This window comes from Macaca mulatta, chromosome 9 (assembly GCF_049350105.2).
Source record: "Macaca mulatta isolate MMU2019108-1 chromosome 9, T2T-MMU8v2.0, whole genome shotgun sequence".
Taxonomy (NCBI): Eukaryota; Metazoa; Chordata; class Mammalia; order Primates; family Cercopithecidae; genus Macaca; species Macaca mulatta.
The window spans coordinates 29,909,169-29,927,979 of record NC_133414.1 but is presented as its reverse complement, the minus strand read 5'-3'; the positions used below and the strand labels follow the sequence as shown (position 1 = coordinate 29,927,979).

Here is an 18,811-nt window from a genome sequence, read left to right as displayed (position 1 = left end):
CTTTAATTTTTAAATTCATGAGTATTTTTACTCATGTATCCTTCTAGATCTCAATGCATTTATAAATGTACATAAATACACTGATGTTTTATAATGAAGACAGTATCCTTTTTTAACTTGTTTTATTCAACTGAGAAAATCTTCATGTTAATACATACAAAAGATAAGCAATTTCCAACAGACATTGCTAAAGTGACATCCCATACTAGCAAGACCCACTTACACACTCCACATACTGTGCTTCCCAGAAACATTCCATTGTTGTCACTAGTCTCAAGAGTGAAAAATATCCTCATAGTAATCTTAATTTTCAACATGCACTAGCAATCTTTCTCTTGCATTGTTTTTATCCTGGTAAAGTATACACAGCATCAAACTTACTATTTTAACCATTTTACAAGTATAAGGCAATGTCATTAAGTACATGCACATTTCTGTGCAGCTATCACGACTATACGTCTCCAGAACATTTTCATCTTCCCAAACAGAAACTTAACACCCACTCCCACCCCGGACACCACCGAACAGTCCCTGGTAACTACTATTCCAGTTTCTGTCTGTATGAATTTGCCCATTCTAGGTACCCTTGTATATGTGGAATCATAAAATGTGTCCTTCTCCTCCTGGCTTATTTCATGTAATATTCTTAAGGTTCATCCATGTTGTATGTAGCATGTATCAGAATTTCACTCTGCTGATGAACACTTGATTGTCTCTAATGTTTGTTCTGTTGTGAACTGCTAAGAACAACCACATGTAAGCACGTTTGAGTCTCTGCCTTTCTTTTGGGTATGTATCTAGAAATGGAACCGCTGGATCCTACACATAATCCTGTGTTTAACTTTTTGAAGAACATACAAACTATATTCCAGAGTAGCTGCCTCATTTTACATTCCCACCAAAAGTACAAGGGTTTCAATTTTTCCACATCTTCCGAAACACCTATTTCCATTTTTTAATTATAATAGTCTTCCTAATGGGTATTAAGTGTTATTTCATTATGGTTTTTGAATTGCATTTCCCTAATGACTAATGAGGTTGAGCATCTCTTCATGTGCTTACTGGCCACCAGAATGTCTTGTTTGCAGAAATGTTTATTTGAGTCCTTTGCCCATTTATGAACTATGTTGTTTTATGTGGTTGAGCTGGACTTCTACGTATATTCATTCATACCTTATCAACATACATGATTTACAAATATTTTATTTCATTCTATGAACTGCATTTTCACTCCCTTTGATGTACAAGTTTTTTAATACTGATGAAGTCCAATGTGCCTGTTTTTTTCTTTTGTTGCCTGTGCTTTGGTATATTTCAAGAAATCATGGCCAACTCTAATACCATTTAGATTTTGTTTCCTTCCAAGTGTCTTAGTGTTTTAGTTCTTAACTTTAGGTCTTTGATCCATTCTCAGTGAATTTTTGTATTTGGTGCAATTGCCCTTTTCTTATTTTCTGTTCATAGTCTTTGTCTATTGTTCCATTGGATTGTCTTTCTCATAATGCTTTGTATCTTTTTATGTATCTTCAACATATCTTGTTACCTATGTTTCAAGTATTTTCTCCTGTCTGATAGTTATCTTTCAACCTTAGCTTATTGTTATTAACTTTCCATAAAGAAGTTTTAAATGTGTTATTTGTGGTCAAATTTATTAATTTTTAAAAAGACAAATCCATTTGGGTCTTGATGAATATTTTCCTTACCCTCAAACTACAAACAATATTTCCTAATACTCTTTTGATCAGTTATTTCTTCATTAAGTTGACTAAACCTAGTTAAACTTAATGACTAAGACTAAATTCCTACACCAATGTATTCGATTATTCAATAAATATTTGAATAACTATGGCCAATCTTTATAACTTTTCATGAGTAGTAACCCTGAAAATTATTTTAAAGCAAATCAACTGAGTGCTACCACTGCCAGTTAATGACCATCTATATCAGCTATAAGAGCCTAGCTTTAATACATACTGAAGTTTTTGACTTCATTCAATTGTCATTTAGTCTACAGATAGCATAAAAACAGAAGGGAATTTTACTTCAAGTGACTGACTCACACCTCATATTAACATGACTAGTCTGTCCTGCCCATTACATATGGCACCAGCATGTGAGTATGTGATTATTTACATACGTTCATACTGAGAGCTAGCTTGAGGTTACTAAATAGGTCTAATCCTATGGCTACTTTGTTTTGTTTTCACATTTATCTCTGCTAATAAATCATAATTCTAAATCACTAAATAAGGAACTTATTGAATAAGGTTATTAAACTCTCCTGACAACCTGGTCATAGCAAACAGTAAGGACCCACGTTTCCTCTTTTGTCATTTCACAAATCTGGAAGGGATGACAGAGTTAGAGCAGGTTTAAAATGGCCACTGGGGAGCCAAATGATAAAACTCAGTTTTACATTTTTTTTTTTGGTGTATCAGAGTTTCTCTTTTTATGGTTGTCCAATAAAGTGATCATATATAGATGTTCAAATGTTCCCCTAACAAACAAATATAGACCTAAATGGGGTCACCTCACTCCCTTGTTTCTCTCTACCTAACATCAAGACTGTTCTCTGCAAAAGTAAAGAGCTCTGCAGCGTTCTCTACCCTTCTGACCACTCACACAGGCACAAACCTTGAGTTCACCTTAGGTTCTTTCTCTCAAATGACACATTGGCATCAAACAGATATAAATCCATTGCTGGTATGCTTTAATCGGATGCACAACACATATACAAACTTCTTTTTCTTCAAATACTTTTTTAACCATGACCAGTGCAAGTGCTCCCAACTCTCAACACCTGTTCTTATAGCATCCATCTACAACAAATATTTATACATACAACATGGATGCCTATACAACATCCATTACACACGTTGTATAGGCATCCATCCAACATTTACACACTGTTGTATAGGCATCTACAACAAACATTTACACACTGCCTATTATTTGTCAACCACTAGGAATAGAGCAGTGGTTAAGAAAGACAAAGACTCTGCTCTTGTACACAGCATCCACCACTGACAACTTTAGACAGAGCTCAGCTATACTATTAGTGCTTAACACCAACAGGCCAACCTGATTTGAACCATCAGTGCTTAATATAAATTATTTAATTGTTAAGAAAAACCTAAACAAGTAAAATCACTAAGTTGATGAGAAGAGTCAATAGAAAGCTTAATTTAAATAACATGGATGTCCCCGTTGAGGAAAAAAAAAATATATGTCAAATAGACACTTCAGAAACACGAAGAACAATCTAAATGAACAATCTAAACAGACTAAATGGAAAACAACCTGTAAAGATTACAGTTGCTATAAAACTTATCTAAGGATGTAACAGTCTTCAATTAACATACAAGGAGAAGTACTTGGAAAGGCTGCACAATTTCCCCTATATAAACAGATAATTCCATGGTAGGTAACCGAGTTTCTTCCTACAAGTTTAAGAATACTACATATAAATTAGGCACATAATGCTTGTGATTAGCAAACACACTTCGTGAAATTTAAACTCGAATCTACTCTGTCAGAAATTTTACATTACCAGCATCCGAACTGACATAGATGTGCTGTATGTTAGTCTTTCATTATATTTGGTTTTGAGGAAAGAACAGGGTTGTGGAGAAGCTGCCTCTAACACTACATGTTTGAACTGGGGTAATGTTTAGGCTCTTCATTTCTAAGACAGAGATATTACCACCTTCCCTCACAGTGTTGTTTTAAGGAATAAACTAAAATGAACATAAGACAATTAGCATCAAACTGCATAGGGAAGGGTTAGAAGATGAATAAAGTATGAAATACAGTAAAACATAATGTTGAGCCCTAAAGGGGATATAATCTAATTGAAAAAACTGAAATTACAATGTTTAAGTTTTGTAACAATAGAGTACTGGATTCAACAGGACAGCAATCAAAGAAAGAACATGTTCTATTTAGCAAAAGCTCAGGACAGGAAAGATAATGGCAAGTCCTAAGAAATGTCCAAGTTTGCAACAGATGAATTAGAGAATTAAGAGTGAAATGGGTGGAGATCAAGCTAGCAAAACAGACTGCAACCATCCTGTCAAGTGCTTGCTATAATCTTACTAAGTATGGACTTTATCATTTGGATGTTTAAAAAACCACTAGAAGTTTCTAAGCAAGGAGCTGACACAATTCAATTTAAATTGTATAATGATGCCATTGTTAAGTGGATAGACTGGGTAAGAAGATAATCAGAAGATTATTTCAAGAGAACCTGGCCAGGCACTGTGGCTTGCACCTGTAATCCCAGCATGTTGGGAGGCCAAGGCCAGAGGACTGCTTGAGGCTAAAAGTTTGAGACCAGTCTAAGCAACACAGTGATTTTTACAAATTAACAAACAGGCCGGGCGCGGTGGCTCAAGTCTGTAATCCCAGCACTTTGGGAGGCCAGGACGGGCGGATCACGAGGTCAGGAGATCGAGACCATCCTGGGTAACACAGTGAAACCCCGTCTCTACTAAAAATACAAAAACTTAGCCGGGCGAGGTGGCAGGCGCCTGTAGTCCCAGCTACTCGGGAGGCTGAGGCAGGAGAATGGCATGAACCCGGGAGGCGGAGCTTGCAGTGAGCTGAGATCCGGCCACTGCACTCCAGCCTGGGTGACAGAGCGAGACTCAGTCTCAAAAAAAAAAAAAAAAAAAAAAAAATGAACAAACAGAGAGAGATGATCTGAATTTCAGTAAGTGAAATCTCCACGAAAGATTTTTACAATTAAAAGAGAGAATCTGAATTTCAATGAGTGCTAAGAAAGAGCGCCCAAGATTTGTCAATGGGTGGGTGGGTGAGAATGTTTAAGAATAAGGCAAAGTTAGGGAGAACAGTGTTGTCAATTACTGCAAATCTAAGAATAAATTGTGGGAAAAGGAGAAATTAGGGACACATTGTATATGAGGATATGTAACAAATACTGAGAGTTTACACGTAGACATATAAGTCTGAACTAGAACTAAAGATTTGGTAGTCATAACAGTAACAAAATGACTACCAAGGAATATGGTGAACAAGAAAAAGAACCAAACAGAGAAAAAAAGGCTGAGATGCTGATATGTAAGAAGCAGGAAGGAACAGAAATAGGCAACTGAAGGAGGGTAGTATCACAGAAGCCAGAGGAAGAATTTCAAAAAGGAGTTTAAAAGTGTTAAATGTACAAAGGTGACATGGGATAAATACTTTCAAAGGGCCATCAGAATTCTAACTGACAAGGATTTTTAAAATAAAGTTTTCTGTGAGCAAACTGTCAAAATTATAGGAACTTAAAAAACCAAAATGTCCTCTGGAAAATATAATAACTATAGCATTAATTCAGATTTCATCTCTCAGTTATTTCTCTTTGCAAATTTAATTCTGTCACAGGGTAAATCCGACATGTTATTTATAAATGTTGGTACAAACCATCTTGACCGAATTTGACATCTGGAACAAGCATTAATCTGACACATTATGTACTGTATGATACATAAAGTATATGGCTGAATAACAAGGAAAATTCAAATAACATGCATAGTACATACGCATGTATTACAAACATATAACATGTAATATACGAAAATTTCAAACAACATGTATTGATAGTTTAGCTTCTGCTCAACTATAAATATTAATCTATATTAATCTAGATTTTAAGGGGGCTACAAGTTCTTTTTTAGGATTCTTTAAAATCACACTGTAGTTCAAGGAGAGGGGAAATCAGAAACAAAAGAAATTCAACTATTTGAGCCCTTTGCCAACAAATTAAATAATGTGAATTAACGTATCAAGCCTCTCCTAAACCCACAGGACATTTAAAAGTGCATCAACACTTACTAATGGTCTGCTAATGGATTTACCCGTGACAATTTATTTACTGCGTTTTAATTTCCTTAGACTCTTAAAACATACTATGAAGTACAAGTTTCAGACTGTGAATGGTCTATGCAAATTTCATCACACTGCTTATGTTGTGTCACACCTTCTAAGTAGCTGTTCTTAAAATTTTTCTGTAACTTTTTAAACATGCTGTGATTATTGACACTGAGTTGGATAAACACAATTTGGGCTGCAATGTTTAACTTCCACTCCTCAGACTTAAGGTCCAATTCAGACATTAACACTCCTTATCTTATGGCCCACAACTTAATTTTCTAATCGCAAATTGAAACCAATAATGAAATGTTATACAGAATTAGTTTTAAAATATCTCTATTCCTATTAAGTATTAAGAGAAAACTGAGACGATTTATAAACTGTCAAGACAATGATCACAAAAACAGAAAATTGAAGAGACAGTTATTTGACTTTAAAAAATTACTTAAACCATTATTGTTACACATTAAGCACCTGACTTAATCCAGAGGCAAGAAACAGTTCTGAGGCTGGATAATTATAAATTAAAGAAAAAAGCTAAATACTGCTAACTCTACACCTAACTCTACACAGAAACATTCTAAAAGACTTTTTAAAAAATTTATAATTCGGAGACTTATAAGCCAAAGGAAATAATGTAATATATAAGAAACTTAGAAACTATAGTTCAACGTGCAGCATCTAGTAATAATGGCATACCTTTTCTTTCTGTTTTCTGTGCAGGGACAGAAGATGTGGGTGTAGGCAGTTTTGATAAAGTAGATGCTCCATTAGCATCAAATGATTTCTTTGGCTGGTGATCAGACTGTAGCGTAAATGGACTAGAAGGAACAGTGCTTGGGGTAGCAGTTGGATGAACCACTGGTTTGATGGGGTGCTGTACTGGCGTAGAACTACTGTGAGTCTCTGCTCTTGGCAGTCTGTAGTCTCTGTCATTGTGTCTGCTTGTTTGAGACAAAATATTCTGTGGGAGCAAACTACTGGCATCACTGGAATGCTTGTCTTCCACTTTAGTTCACAGTTCGAAAAAACAGATGTTGGAATGACAGAAGGGGGAAGAAAAAAGATTACATTAGAATCCTACCTTTAACATCAGCTAATTCAGCAACATACTTGTACTTACATATTCTTTTATAAAACTGCAAACCCAGTTAGTGTCTGCAGTTTACCACTGGCATGTAAATATGCAATACTGGAAGAAGAGGAGTTTTTGCTCAACTATAAATATTCATCTATACTCATATTTCAAGGGGGCTACACATTTTTTAAGGATTCCTTAGAATCACACTGTAGTTCAAACAAAACATACCAAAAACAACAACAACAACAAAAATCAACATATGGAGTTATAATACCGTCTCATAAAAATTTTTAAATTGTTTTAAAAGCAGAAAAAATAAATGCTTCATTGTTTTACACTATGGGTCATAGATTTTAATAACTGAATTATTCACAGTGGTTCGACTGCAAAGGAATATTAGGCTTTATTAGCCTGGTCTTTCTAAATACTACATTAGCTAATTAGTTGCCTCTAAAGCAGTTTATACGAAGGCTTAAATGAAATCATTTTAAGATGACTGAAGTTATGACGAACTGTGAATACAGTAAGTAAACCAATCTGTAGTATTTTTAGTAATGTTACAAATAACCAGAGAGTTAGTAATAAAATCATGATGCATAATGCTATTTGAAAATAGAAGTCCAACACCCACAGCACAGTCAGAACAATCTACTTATCGCTAGGTGTATTAAAAACAAATCCTCTTTCAATTTAAAGCCACAAAAATACTTTAAGCTCAGAAATACTGAAAACAGTTTAAAATCTATCAACAATTTAAATAGCCACAAAAATACTTTAAGCTCAGAAATACTGAAAACAGTTTAAAATCTATCAACAATTTAAATAGCCACAAAAATACTTTAAGCTCAGAAATACTGAAAACAGTTTAAAATCTATCAACAATTTAAATTCTAACACCATGATTCCTCAAAACAGTACAAAAGAAGGAAAATTTCAACGATCATGTTAAAGTTCATTCGAAGTGTTCAATCTAAATTACAATATTCCCAACAATAACTAAAGAACTAAAATAACCTCCAAGGAGAGAAATAACCTCCAAGGAGAGAAATGACCTAAAATCTAAGCATGTGATGTACAATAATTTTACTAAAGTATGCCCTCTCTGTTGATTATTGCATTGTTTTTTCCAATTTACAGCTCCTCCAATTATAAAGACCAAGACAAAACAACGAAGGAGGAACATTCAAACTAGAAGTCAGTTTCAAAGTTGTCAGTACACAACCGCTACATGGTACACCACAACAAAAAGTACCGGAATACCATCCAAAAAAACAATCACATCAAAGCACAAGGTCTTCTGACAATGACTTAATATATAAAATTTAGTGTTATAAAGGATACAATATAAAAATCTACAAAAATGAACAGAATACAAACATCTGTTGTATGACAGTAATATATCAGTAAGCTATCAACTTGCATGAATATAAAATTTTAAAAATTTTATTCTACAGTTTCTACCTGCAATGAGGATACTACTAAGACAGAAACCTTTAGGGACAGACATAATAGGATAATATCATGCCCAACCCTGTATACAATTTTTATTTCCTCAACCAAGAAAACTTCCTTTCAGTTCTATAGGGCTAGTCAAAATGTATCAAGCACAGGTACTCCAATGGAAATTAAGGATGATACTTCTAACATTTTTAAGTTAAAAAGCAAAAAGGGCAGCAGCATTACAGGAACGGGGGAAGCTATAGCTGTAACAGCTTTCTATACTTACAACTCTAAATAAACACAGTTAAAGCAGTACCTATTTGCCACCCTCCCAGAGTGCAGTGCTTTGCTTGTCCTGACTGGAGAGAGGGGAGGTATGCTACTGGCATCTAGTGAGGAGAGGCCAGTTTTGGTGTTCAATAACCTACAAAACAGGAAAGCCTTCCATAACAAACAATTACTTCACCCAAAACGTCATTAGTGCTTCTGTTGAGAAAGGTGTCTCTAAACATAGAGCCATCAACATATAAAGCACAGATTCGCAAAAATAAAAATTAGTAGCAGTTAATAGCAAATTAAAAATTTTATCCATATAATTTTCAGCATCAGGTTGTGGAGAATATTAACATTTGATAAAATATTTTATGTTTTTTGGTTTTTTTTGAGACAGTCTCACTCTGTCACCCAGGCTGTAGTGCAACAGCACGAATCTTGCCTCACTGAAATCTCTGCCTGCCTCAGCCTCCCAAGTGACTGGGATTACAGGTGTGCACCACCATACTCAGCTAATTTTTGTATTTTTAGTACAGACGGGGTTTTGCCACATCGGCCAGGCTGGTCTCAAACTCGACCTCTGATGATCTACCCGACTCGGCCTCTCAAAGTGCTGGGATTACAGGCATGAGCCACCATGCCCAGCCTTTGTTAAAATATTTTAGTGCTTTACAAACACTTAATATATTGCAAAAAAACAAAAACAACGAAAACCTCATTAAAACCTACTTTATCTCTTTACATGTAAAAATCTTCCCAATCCTTCCCCCTCTGCCATCCCCTAAAGTTTTTTTTATTGGTAGTCAAGAACAAGCTTTAAGCCACACTCTACACAAATACCAATATACTCAACACAAGGGAACACTCTGCCAACATGTTTCTGATAGACTAAGTTAAACACTTGAATGGCTTATTGACTTTATTACTAAGTTGACCAATCTTTAAAAAAAGCAACACAGCTAAGGTTCTTTCTCAAACACTACCTAACTCAAAAAAAGTGTGAAACACGACTACATTTCAACACAAGCACAGACACAATGACTCATCATTTGCCTATCTAGGAATTTAAGTGAAGGCAGTAATCAGACAAGTGGGCAGATATGAATCATAATCTTGTTTATAGTAGGGAAAGGCTGAAAACTTCCCAAGTATTCATTGATAGGGGATTATTTATTGATGAAAGTTTACCTATGCAATCAATATAACAAATGCAGAATTATAAACAGACATAAAAACATATTCCTGATACATTACTGAATAACAGGTAAAAAACAGTAATATAGAATCCCATTTTTGAAATACATACATATGTAATTTGTATACACATTTATAAGCATACAGAAAAAAGTATATATTCCAAAATGTTTCAGGGTCATGGAATTTAAACGTTTTACCTAATTATTTACAAATATGGCATACTTTTGAAATCATGAAGAAAAACAAGTTACTATTTTTATACTTATCTAATACTTTTTTTTTTTTGTAGACTCAGAGTCTTGCTCTGTCGCCCAAGCTGGAGTACAGTGGTGAAATCTCAGCTCACAGCAACCTCCGCCTCCTGGGTTCAATCGATTCTTCTGACTCAGCCTCCTGAGTGGCTGGGATTACAGGGCGCACCACCATACCCAGCTAATTTTTGTATTTTAGTAGAGACGGGGTTTCACCATGTTGGCCAGGATGGGCTCGATCTCTTGACTTCGTGATGCGCCTGCCTCGGCCTCCCAAAGTGCTGGGATTACAGGCGTGAGCCACCGCGCCCAGCCATCTGTCACTCATTTTCTATGCATCCCCTACCCTGCAATATGTTCAAAAAACCCACAAGCTGGGTGTAACTTGTTTATGTCTAGAGGAAAACCTCTCTCTCATTTTTAATTGACAAAAGTCAGTTAATTAAGATATAAAAAGAAATGGGACTAGAATCTAATTCTTCCACCTCAAAATTCAATGTTCAAAATTCAATGTTCTTCAATATGCCAACTTCAGTACTTTATATCATTTAAAAAATTATATACGATTTCACTGATTTAAAAATTTATTATTTCACACTTAATCCTGCAGATCTGTTACTGTTTCATCTTAAATATTGTCTCCCATCAAAAACTCAATAATCCCTCTGAGACCAAACACACCCCCCAACTTTTTGGTTTGAGTTACAGGAACAGAACTGAAACACTGAAGTTTAAGAATTCCCAGAAAACATCACCTTGAAATTCCTCCCAAAATTGCAAAACGAATCCTAGAAGTCTACGTGACAGTTAAATATTTTTAATTTTTTTTTTTTTGAGACATAGTCTGACTCTGTTGCCAGGCTAGAGTGCAGTGGCAAGATCATAGCTCTCTGAAGACCCAAACTCCAAGGCTCAAGTCATCTTCTTGCCTCAGCCTCCCAAGTGGCTGGGACTACAGCTGAGTGGTTAATTTTTAATTCTGTGGATACTGGGTCTTGCCATGTTGCATAGGCCAGTCTCAAACTCTTGGCCTCAAGCCATCCTCCTGCCTCGGCCTCCCAAAAGGCTGGGATTGCAGCAGGCATGAGCCACAGCACCGGGAGTAAATTTGATTCAAGGTAAGGGAAGCCAGTGGAAATAGAGTACCTTTAATAAAGCTTCAAATTTGGAGAATGAATTACAAAACAAATGTATGGGATACAAAATTGTCCCACTAGCACAAAATCTGGCCTCAGAAGAACAATGAAGTATGCCCACAGTTTGATTTATAGATGAAGACCACCTTAGAACAAAATGGCTTAAGTTTTCTATTAGACATTTTTAAATTGTGTGCAAATTCAAACTAGAGATGTTACACAGATCTATGATCATGGTGAAATTTGTTTCTAAATACAAGGATAAACAAGTTACTCACTGGTAACATAAACAAACAAACAAAAAACAGTAGCTACTCTCATGTCACTTGTGTGTGGCTACGATTCAATTATTAGACTAAAACCTGATGAGATCTGTGTCCAGTTTAATAGGACACAACTTAAGGGCAGGCAGGCAGGGTGGGAGAGGAAGCTCCTGTTTGGGGGGATCAGGGGAAACCAATCTAAAACAAAATTCTACTGTTTGCAATTCAGCTCCATTATAGCCATAATGCGCAGCAGGAAACACATACGTATGCTACTCTACCATGTATCTTTTCCCTTTTCGGGGACCAAAATGGTGGCGGGTAGGGGATAATAAATCCAACGTAAAAGAATCTCTACATGTTTCTATTTATTTTAATTTACATATGTAGATGGCGATGGACACAGATTTGAAAAATAAATAATACGAATAAATCAAACATACATTTCAAAGAAAAAAAATTAATACTTACTTCCACTGGCAAACCCACTAGTGGCTGTTGCTTGCATCACCTCTCTTCTGTAATCTCTATCTTTTGGGAAGCTGTTGACTGCCATCTTGTTTGCTTCTTTTTGTCTCTGTTCTCTAAAAATAAAAAAAGTAAGATAAACACATAAAAATTACATCGAGGGCATGAGTTTCCATAATAAACAGCTCTGGCCAAATGCCTAACAAACGGTTATATAAAAAACAAAAGCAGTGAACATGGTCATAATTTAACTGGTGTGGGAGATGGAACGTGGCAAAGAGAAACACTAATGTTTCTCACTAATGGCAAAACTATACCAATTAATTATACCACTAACGCCATAACCAAAGCTCATCAATTTTAATTCTACATGTGAAAGAAACATTATGGTCTTGTTAAGCTATTAATATTTCCATCAAAATTAAAGATGCATAAATGTAGGTAAGTATTTTATTAATTATACTGACTATTCAAAAGGCCTTTGTGGACAGCTGCCTAGCTGTCCTAAAATTTTTCTTTTTTTTTGGAGATAGCATCTTGCTCTATTGCTCAGGTTGGAGTGCAGTGGCACCATCATGGCTCACTGCAGCTGTGGCCTCCTAGGCTGAAGCCATTTTCCCACCTCAGCCTCCTCAGTAGCTGGAACTACAAGTGCATGCTACCACTCACAGCTAACTTTTGTAGAGACAGGGTCTCACTATGTGCCAGGGCTGGCCTCAAACTCCTGGGCTCAATCAATCCTCCAGTCTTGGCCTCCCAAAGTGCTGGGATTACTGGCACAAGCCACTGCACCCGGCCAGGTTTTTGTTTTTAAAAGTAAAGACAAATTATGGAAAAAATGATGGGGCAACCAACCACTGCAACTAAAAAGTGTAGATGGGTAGCACCATAAAAAAGCTAAATTAGAATGTTTAATGCTGGAAGATGTTAACCTGTAGAACCAAGCTAGAGAAATAACGTTTAATTAGATTAAAAGCTAATTACCTTTCAAGCCACTCTTTTGGTTTTTCCCACTGTGAAACTTCTGTTCGACAATTGTAGTAGTACTTTTTCCCAGAAGAGCTAATATGCTCAGACCAGTCATCTGCAGAATCATAAGGCTTAAAAATATATTTTTTACAATTAGAAAATGTTAATACTATGTAATCACATGAAATATCAAGAACATCAAAGCACACATACAGGAAAACACTTATGAGATAAAGGTACTCTGAACTAGAATGCAATTATCTGCATAAGTATTTATAAGACCTTAGTTTATGAAAGGCTTCAAAGAATAGAACTTCATAAAATACCAAAATTAAGTAGCATAAAAATTAGATTGTTAGACAAAGAAAACTGTGAAATTAACATCACCTTGATTTTAGAAAGCATGACAAAATCCCCCACAATTTTAACTGTTGAAATCCAGTAACATGGGGGTGAGGAATGCACTCTAGACTAGATGATGGCGTGAGATCGTCAGTTCTAAATTCTAAGGCACAATAATAATTACATATGGTATAAAAGAGAACAATCTTGCCTGTATTAACTGTTACTTAGTGACAAAAGGAACCAAAATATGTAAACATAAACAGAAAGCTAATTAAAAGCTATAAATTTGTTTCACCTTCAAAATCGACAAGATGGATCAGGTACACATAACTAAAATCTTGTTCTCATGTAATATACAGGATTAGCAGTATCACTCATATTCCCATAACTAAAAATGGTCTTTCAAACATTCTCAGATACAGTCTCTTCCAGGTATTTTTACAGGCAATGTAACATCATAATGAAATTAGAAACATCAGAAAGGCCCAGTTTCCATGAAAAGAATCTCACAAAGATTAGTTAAGTTTCTGATTGGCCCCAGGAAATCTGGTAGAATCTCAAGTACCTTGGTTGAATTCCTTAATTAGTTTTTCAAAGGAGCTTACTGAAACAACATTGATTATATTTTGTCAAATAGCTAGAAAAGAGGATTTTGAGTGTTCCCAACACAAATGTTGGAGATGACAGACACACAAATTACTGATTTGAACATTATTAAATATACTGAATGTATCGAAACATCACCATATATACCATAAATATGTACAATTGTCAATTTAGAAAAATAAAAAAAATTTTAAAAATATTAAACCACTTGAAAAAAGTAAAATGAAATAATGTACTATACTATCATAGCCTATCCTTCCAGGTTCACTGTATTGTGATACAATTTTCAAGCCTGAGGAAACAAAGTCTTATTCACTACCTTACCCTTGGCCCAGCTTTAATTTTAACAACTAGGAAACAAGCTGAGACAACATATAGACTTAAGAGCTGTCTATAGCTCACAAAAATAGTGATTTATCAAAGGACAAAAGACTCTGGTTTCCAAAGGCCTATTATTTCCACTAAATTAAAACCAAATTCTGGAAATTCCCCTAATAATTCTCACGGCAGTTGGAAAAAGATCACAGACTCTGTCATATATTTATATGCTCACGTTTACATCTCAAAATAATGAGGGTGGCAAAGCAGTCCTGTACCCCCACACCTCAAAAAGCAGTGGAGAGTTAATTCTCAATCCCACTAGCTTCCAGAAGCCTACAATCAAGCTTTAGGAACCCAATCACAAAGGGCCAAATTCAGAAAGTTCTTCTCTACCACCCCCTCCTCCCTATACATAAATTATTATGCAACTGATCCCTTCTACGGATGTTATCTGGAAGATTTGGTTTGCTTGCCAAGTGGTTATGTGGAATTACTGGATTGAAGAGGTACAATGAGATTTGAGACTAGTGGACAGAGGACACCAGAGGTCAGCATGGTCTAGGCCAGTGCTCTTCCAAGTGATGGTTTGCCAACTTATCCTGGAGGAAATAAGGAGTTTGCATTTGAATATATAAACATACTGTTTCTTTCACAGAAGTTGTGCTTTAAGAGAAAAAAAAAAAAAGTCAGCTGAACTAAACATTGTATTTAAGTGATTAACATTCTGGCACAACCTCCAGGACAGAAAGTTCACAATCAGAGCACTGGTCTACCACGCTACATTGATTTTGCCTATCAAATTGTAGATTAGTTCAAGCTGATGTCTTACACTTAACAAAATTCCAGGGTAAAGCATACAATCACATATCAACAACTTTATTTTCTCCACCCCACTGCCATCCTCAAGGGGTTAAGGAAAAAGAAACCCTTCAAATTATGGGATAACTTTTACAATCCTGATGTGCAACAGCAGGTGTCAAATTTCTTAACTTTACAAAAAGAATATCTAACATTGAGAACTTAAACAAAAGGCCTGCAAACATTTAAAGTTTTCTAGATTTGGCCTGGGATGGTTGCCAACATACGCTCTAAAGCAGCTCTCCAAGTGTTATCCAGGAAACCTTGGGGAACCCCAAGACCCTTTCACAAGACCAAAACTATTTTCATAATAATACTAACATGATTTTTTTCTTCCTCGTTTTATCACAAGCATACAGTGAAGTTTACCCAGAGGCTCAACAAAACACTGGATGTATCACAACAGATTGAATGAAGCAGCAGATAGGAAGTTATGAAATTCTAAGTGTCTTTTTCTATTAAGTCAAATATTACCAAGATGTTCAATATCTATTTTTTTAAAAATTAGTTACTTTTCATAAAGATGTTACATGTTACCATATAATGGGTTTACAATTGATATTTTAAATGAAATATTAAAATTTCACAGTTTTAATTTTTAATATGGTAGATATTGATGAGACTCAAACTTTTTCTTTCTGTTTTTCCCCAAGATGAGGTCTTGCTATACTCTGCCCAGGCTGGTTTTTAACTCCTGGGCTCAAGTGATCTTCCCTCCTCAGTCTCCCGAGTAGCCAGGACTACAAGTGACAAGCACCTCTCCTGGCTCAAGACTCAAAAGCTTCAAAGTATGCAGATGATACTTAGTTGATAACAAAAGGAGCTGGAATAGGAATGCAAACTCATACAGGATTGAACTTAAGCACATCTCGGCAAATTAAAATTGGCATAGAGTATTTAGAAGGGAAAATCTCAATTACAGTGTTTTTAAATAAAAATAAGCAATATTTTTTCAGCAATTCACAGCCCCCTTTGAAAAAATCAAATATGCACGACTAATTTGGTCTACAAGTCATACCATGATTTTTTATTTTACCTATTTTTTTTTTTTTTTTTTTTTGAGACAGGGTCTTGCTGTCGGCCAGGCTGGAAGTGCAGTGGTGCAATCATAGCTCACTGCAGCAGCCTCAACCTTCTGGGCTCAAGCAATGCTTTGCTTCAGCCTTCCAAGTAGTTGGGACCACAGGAACACACCACCACACTTAGCTAATTTTTTTTTTTTTAAGAGACAGGAGCTTCCTATGTTGCCCAGGCTGGTTTTAAACTCCAAGCCTCCAGTGACGCTCCTGCCTTGGCATTCCAAAGTGCTGGGATTACAGTTGTGAGCCACTGCAACATTCCCATGATTTTTATTGTGAAGGAGGCATTCACCAATCTTTTCCTGATCTTTACCAGAAGTCAGGCTCTGTGGTAAACACCCCACAATAAATGTTTGTCATAGGACTTAGCAGGAAGTACATTAAATGTCAACGCCTTAATCTGATACTGAAAATAAAAGATAATTTAAACTGGGCTTTTAATAGTTAACTTGATTAAAAAAAAAAATCACCCACATACCAAAGTATCTGTGTAGATAACTCTAAAGCCAACTTTTCAAGTAAGATTAAATTTACAGTTTGTAAGGGCTGTTTGTGTCATTTCCACTAGGTACATTATAATACAAAAGACCACTACTTGTAAGTTAATTATGTACCTACAGGTGAAATCAACAGAAACCAAAACCCGGATTCCAGAAACACAAAACATATCTGTTCTAGTAATGGTCTTCAACTTTCACTCACATAATTAAGTTCCCTGACATCCTTATGATTTGAATCATTCAAGCTTCTCTGATGCCCACTATTCATTCTTTCTGATTTCACTGGGTTAAACCCACTGCTCTAAAATCCAAATAATCAAAATCTGTCTTCCCTGAATGAGGTGTTTGTTTTGTTTGCATTTGTGTTTTACGAAAAAAACAATGCCCACAAGGGCTGCTGCAGTAAGAGTAGACAAATAGCAAACCTAAACTGTCAATGACAAGTGGAACTTCAGGTGTTACTTTGTAAATTAATAGAATGTTTTCCAGGAAAACAGGCAGATTCATTCTAAAATCCTGAATATACATCTCACTGAAAATGATTTGCTCCCCTTTCTCCCCACTCGGCCTAATCCTCCCTTCCCTACTTGAAGAAAAAAAAAAAAGGAAAAAGGAAATGCCTCATCACAAATAGTTTGACGATAGTATGCATGAAGTACTTAGCAAGACTGTTTTCTCAGTCTCAATCCCACCCCCTAGGATAGTCCGCTCTGTGATGCTAGGGCTGGGACAGTGCAAATTACTCTCTATTTAGCCAGGTGGCTTCCTTCCTGTTAGAAGCATTAATTAGATGAATGAAAGGTAGGAGAAAGGATCAGCCACAGTTGTTACCAGCACTGGACTACCATCCCACCACTAGAACTAGCTTCACCATACCCTCAGAGGTATTACCACGAGCTCTGTGGGGCTCCTCCTCTAGACTAGTAGGTTCTAAAACCCCAAATTCATCCTGTTGTTCCATAGCCCTGAGTGGTGATTACTGTATGTGTTACCTCAGGGTTCCTCCTTTTTTTTCAGTATCTGCTTAACCAATCCCATATATTTAATTCTGTGTTACAACAACATGATTTTCCTTTCTTTTTTGAGACAGAGTTTTGTTCTGTCGCCCAGGCTGGAATGTAATGGCGTGATCTTGGCTCACTGCAACCTCCGCCTCCCAGGTTCAAGTAATTCTCCTGCCTCAGCCTCCCAAGTAGCTGGGATTCCAGGTGCTTGCCACCACACCAGGATAATTGTTGTAATTATAGTAGAGACGGGTTTCACCAGGTTGGCCAGGCTAGTCTTGAACTGCTGACCTCAAGTGATCCACCCGCCTTGGCCTCCCAAGTGCTGGGATTACAGGAGTGAGCCACCGTGCCTGGCCACTAGTGAAGTGCCTGGCCAACAGTATAATTTTCTAAATGAACACTAATACTATCTAATTTTATCCAAATATTATCCTAATGTCTCAATTTTCTATGGAAATGTACTATTCACACTGCTTCAAAAAGAAACAAAAAAATCTGAAGGTTTTTCAACGTCAATTAAGACACGATGATCACTCAAATACTCAAAGTAAAATCTGCTGGACTCAACCTACACCTCTGACGGCCTTCTCATTGTTCGTTCTTTCCCTATCATGTATTTTCCACACTGTTACCGGAGATAATTTTTTAAATTGCAAATATGATCTTATTTTACTGATAATATCCTTCAATACCTCTCCACTGCCTTATACATGTCTAATTAATATTCCTTGGCATGACATAGAACTTCTCATGATATGCCTCCCACTTACCTCTGTAAATTTAGCTCCTGCCATTTTCCCACACCGTCAAAATCCCAGCAGTTCTCTAAATGTGCTACACTATTTTACACTTCTACATCGTTAGGAGCTCTATTCCTTTGTATGCTATGAATTCCGGAGCTCGTTTACTGCCTAAGTTATAGTCAGACTGTTGGGAAGTATTAGTTATAGTTTACTATCTTCCTCACCCAAGCTGGGAGTCCTGTGTTGAGTGCCACCCCAAAGCAACTTTAACAGGCACTGCTGTTTACTTTTCTGTCTCTACCGCAGGTCCCAAATTTCCTTTAAGATGGGCCATATTCTATAATATATTCAGCTTAGCATATGCCTGGTGAATTAAAACCTTATTCTATGGTGAATTAAA

At 36.1% G+C, this 18,811-nt stretch overlaps 1 protein-coding gene across 34 annotated transcripts in view; it reads right to left on the bottom strand.

Annotated features, from left to right (window-relative positions):
- The window catches only part of WAC (WW domain containing adaptor with coiled-coil), a 90,091-nt gene that overhangs the window by 18,388 nt on the left and 52,892 nt on the right, over positions 1-18,811 (bottom strand). For 19 of the 34 annotated variants that reach the window (XM_077946095.1, XM_077946097.1, XM_077946098.1 and 16 more), the window contains 2 exons: positions 12,968-13,083; positions 11,987-12,099 (listed from right to left, as the gene is read on the bottom strand). In XM_077946095.1, coding sequence (XP_077802221.1) covers positions 11,987-12,099; positions 12,968-13,083 — 229 coding nt within the window. Of the gene's footprint in view, positions 1-6,573; positions 6,883-11,986; positions 12,100-12,967; positions 13,084-18,811 lie in introns of all 34 variants that reach the window. The other 15 variants (XM_001106227.5, XM_077946084.1, XM_077946082.1 and 12 more) reach the window with 1 other exon arrangement.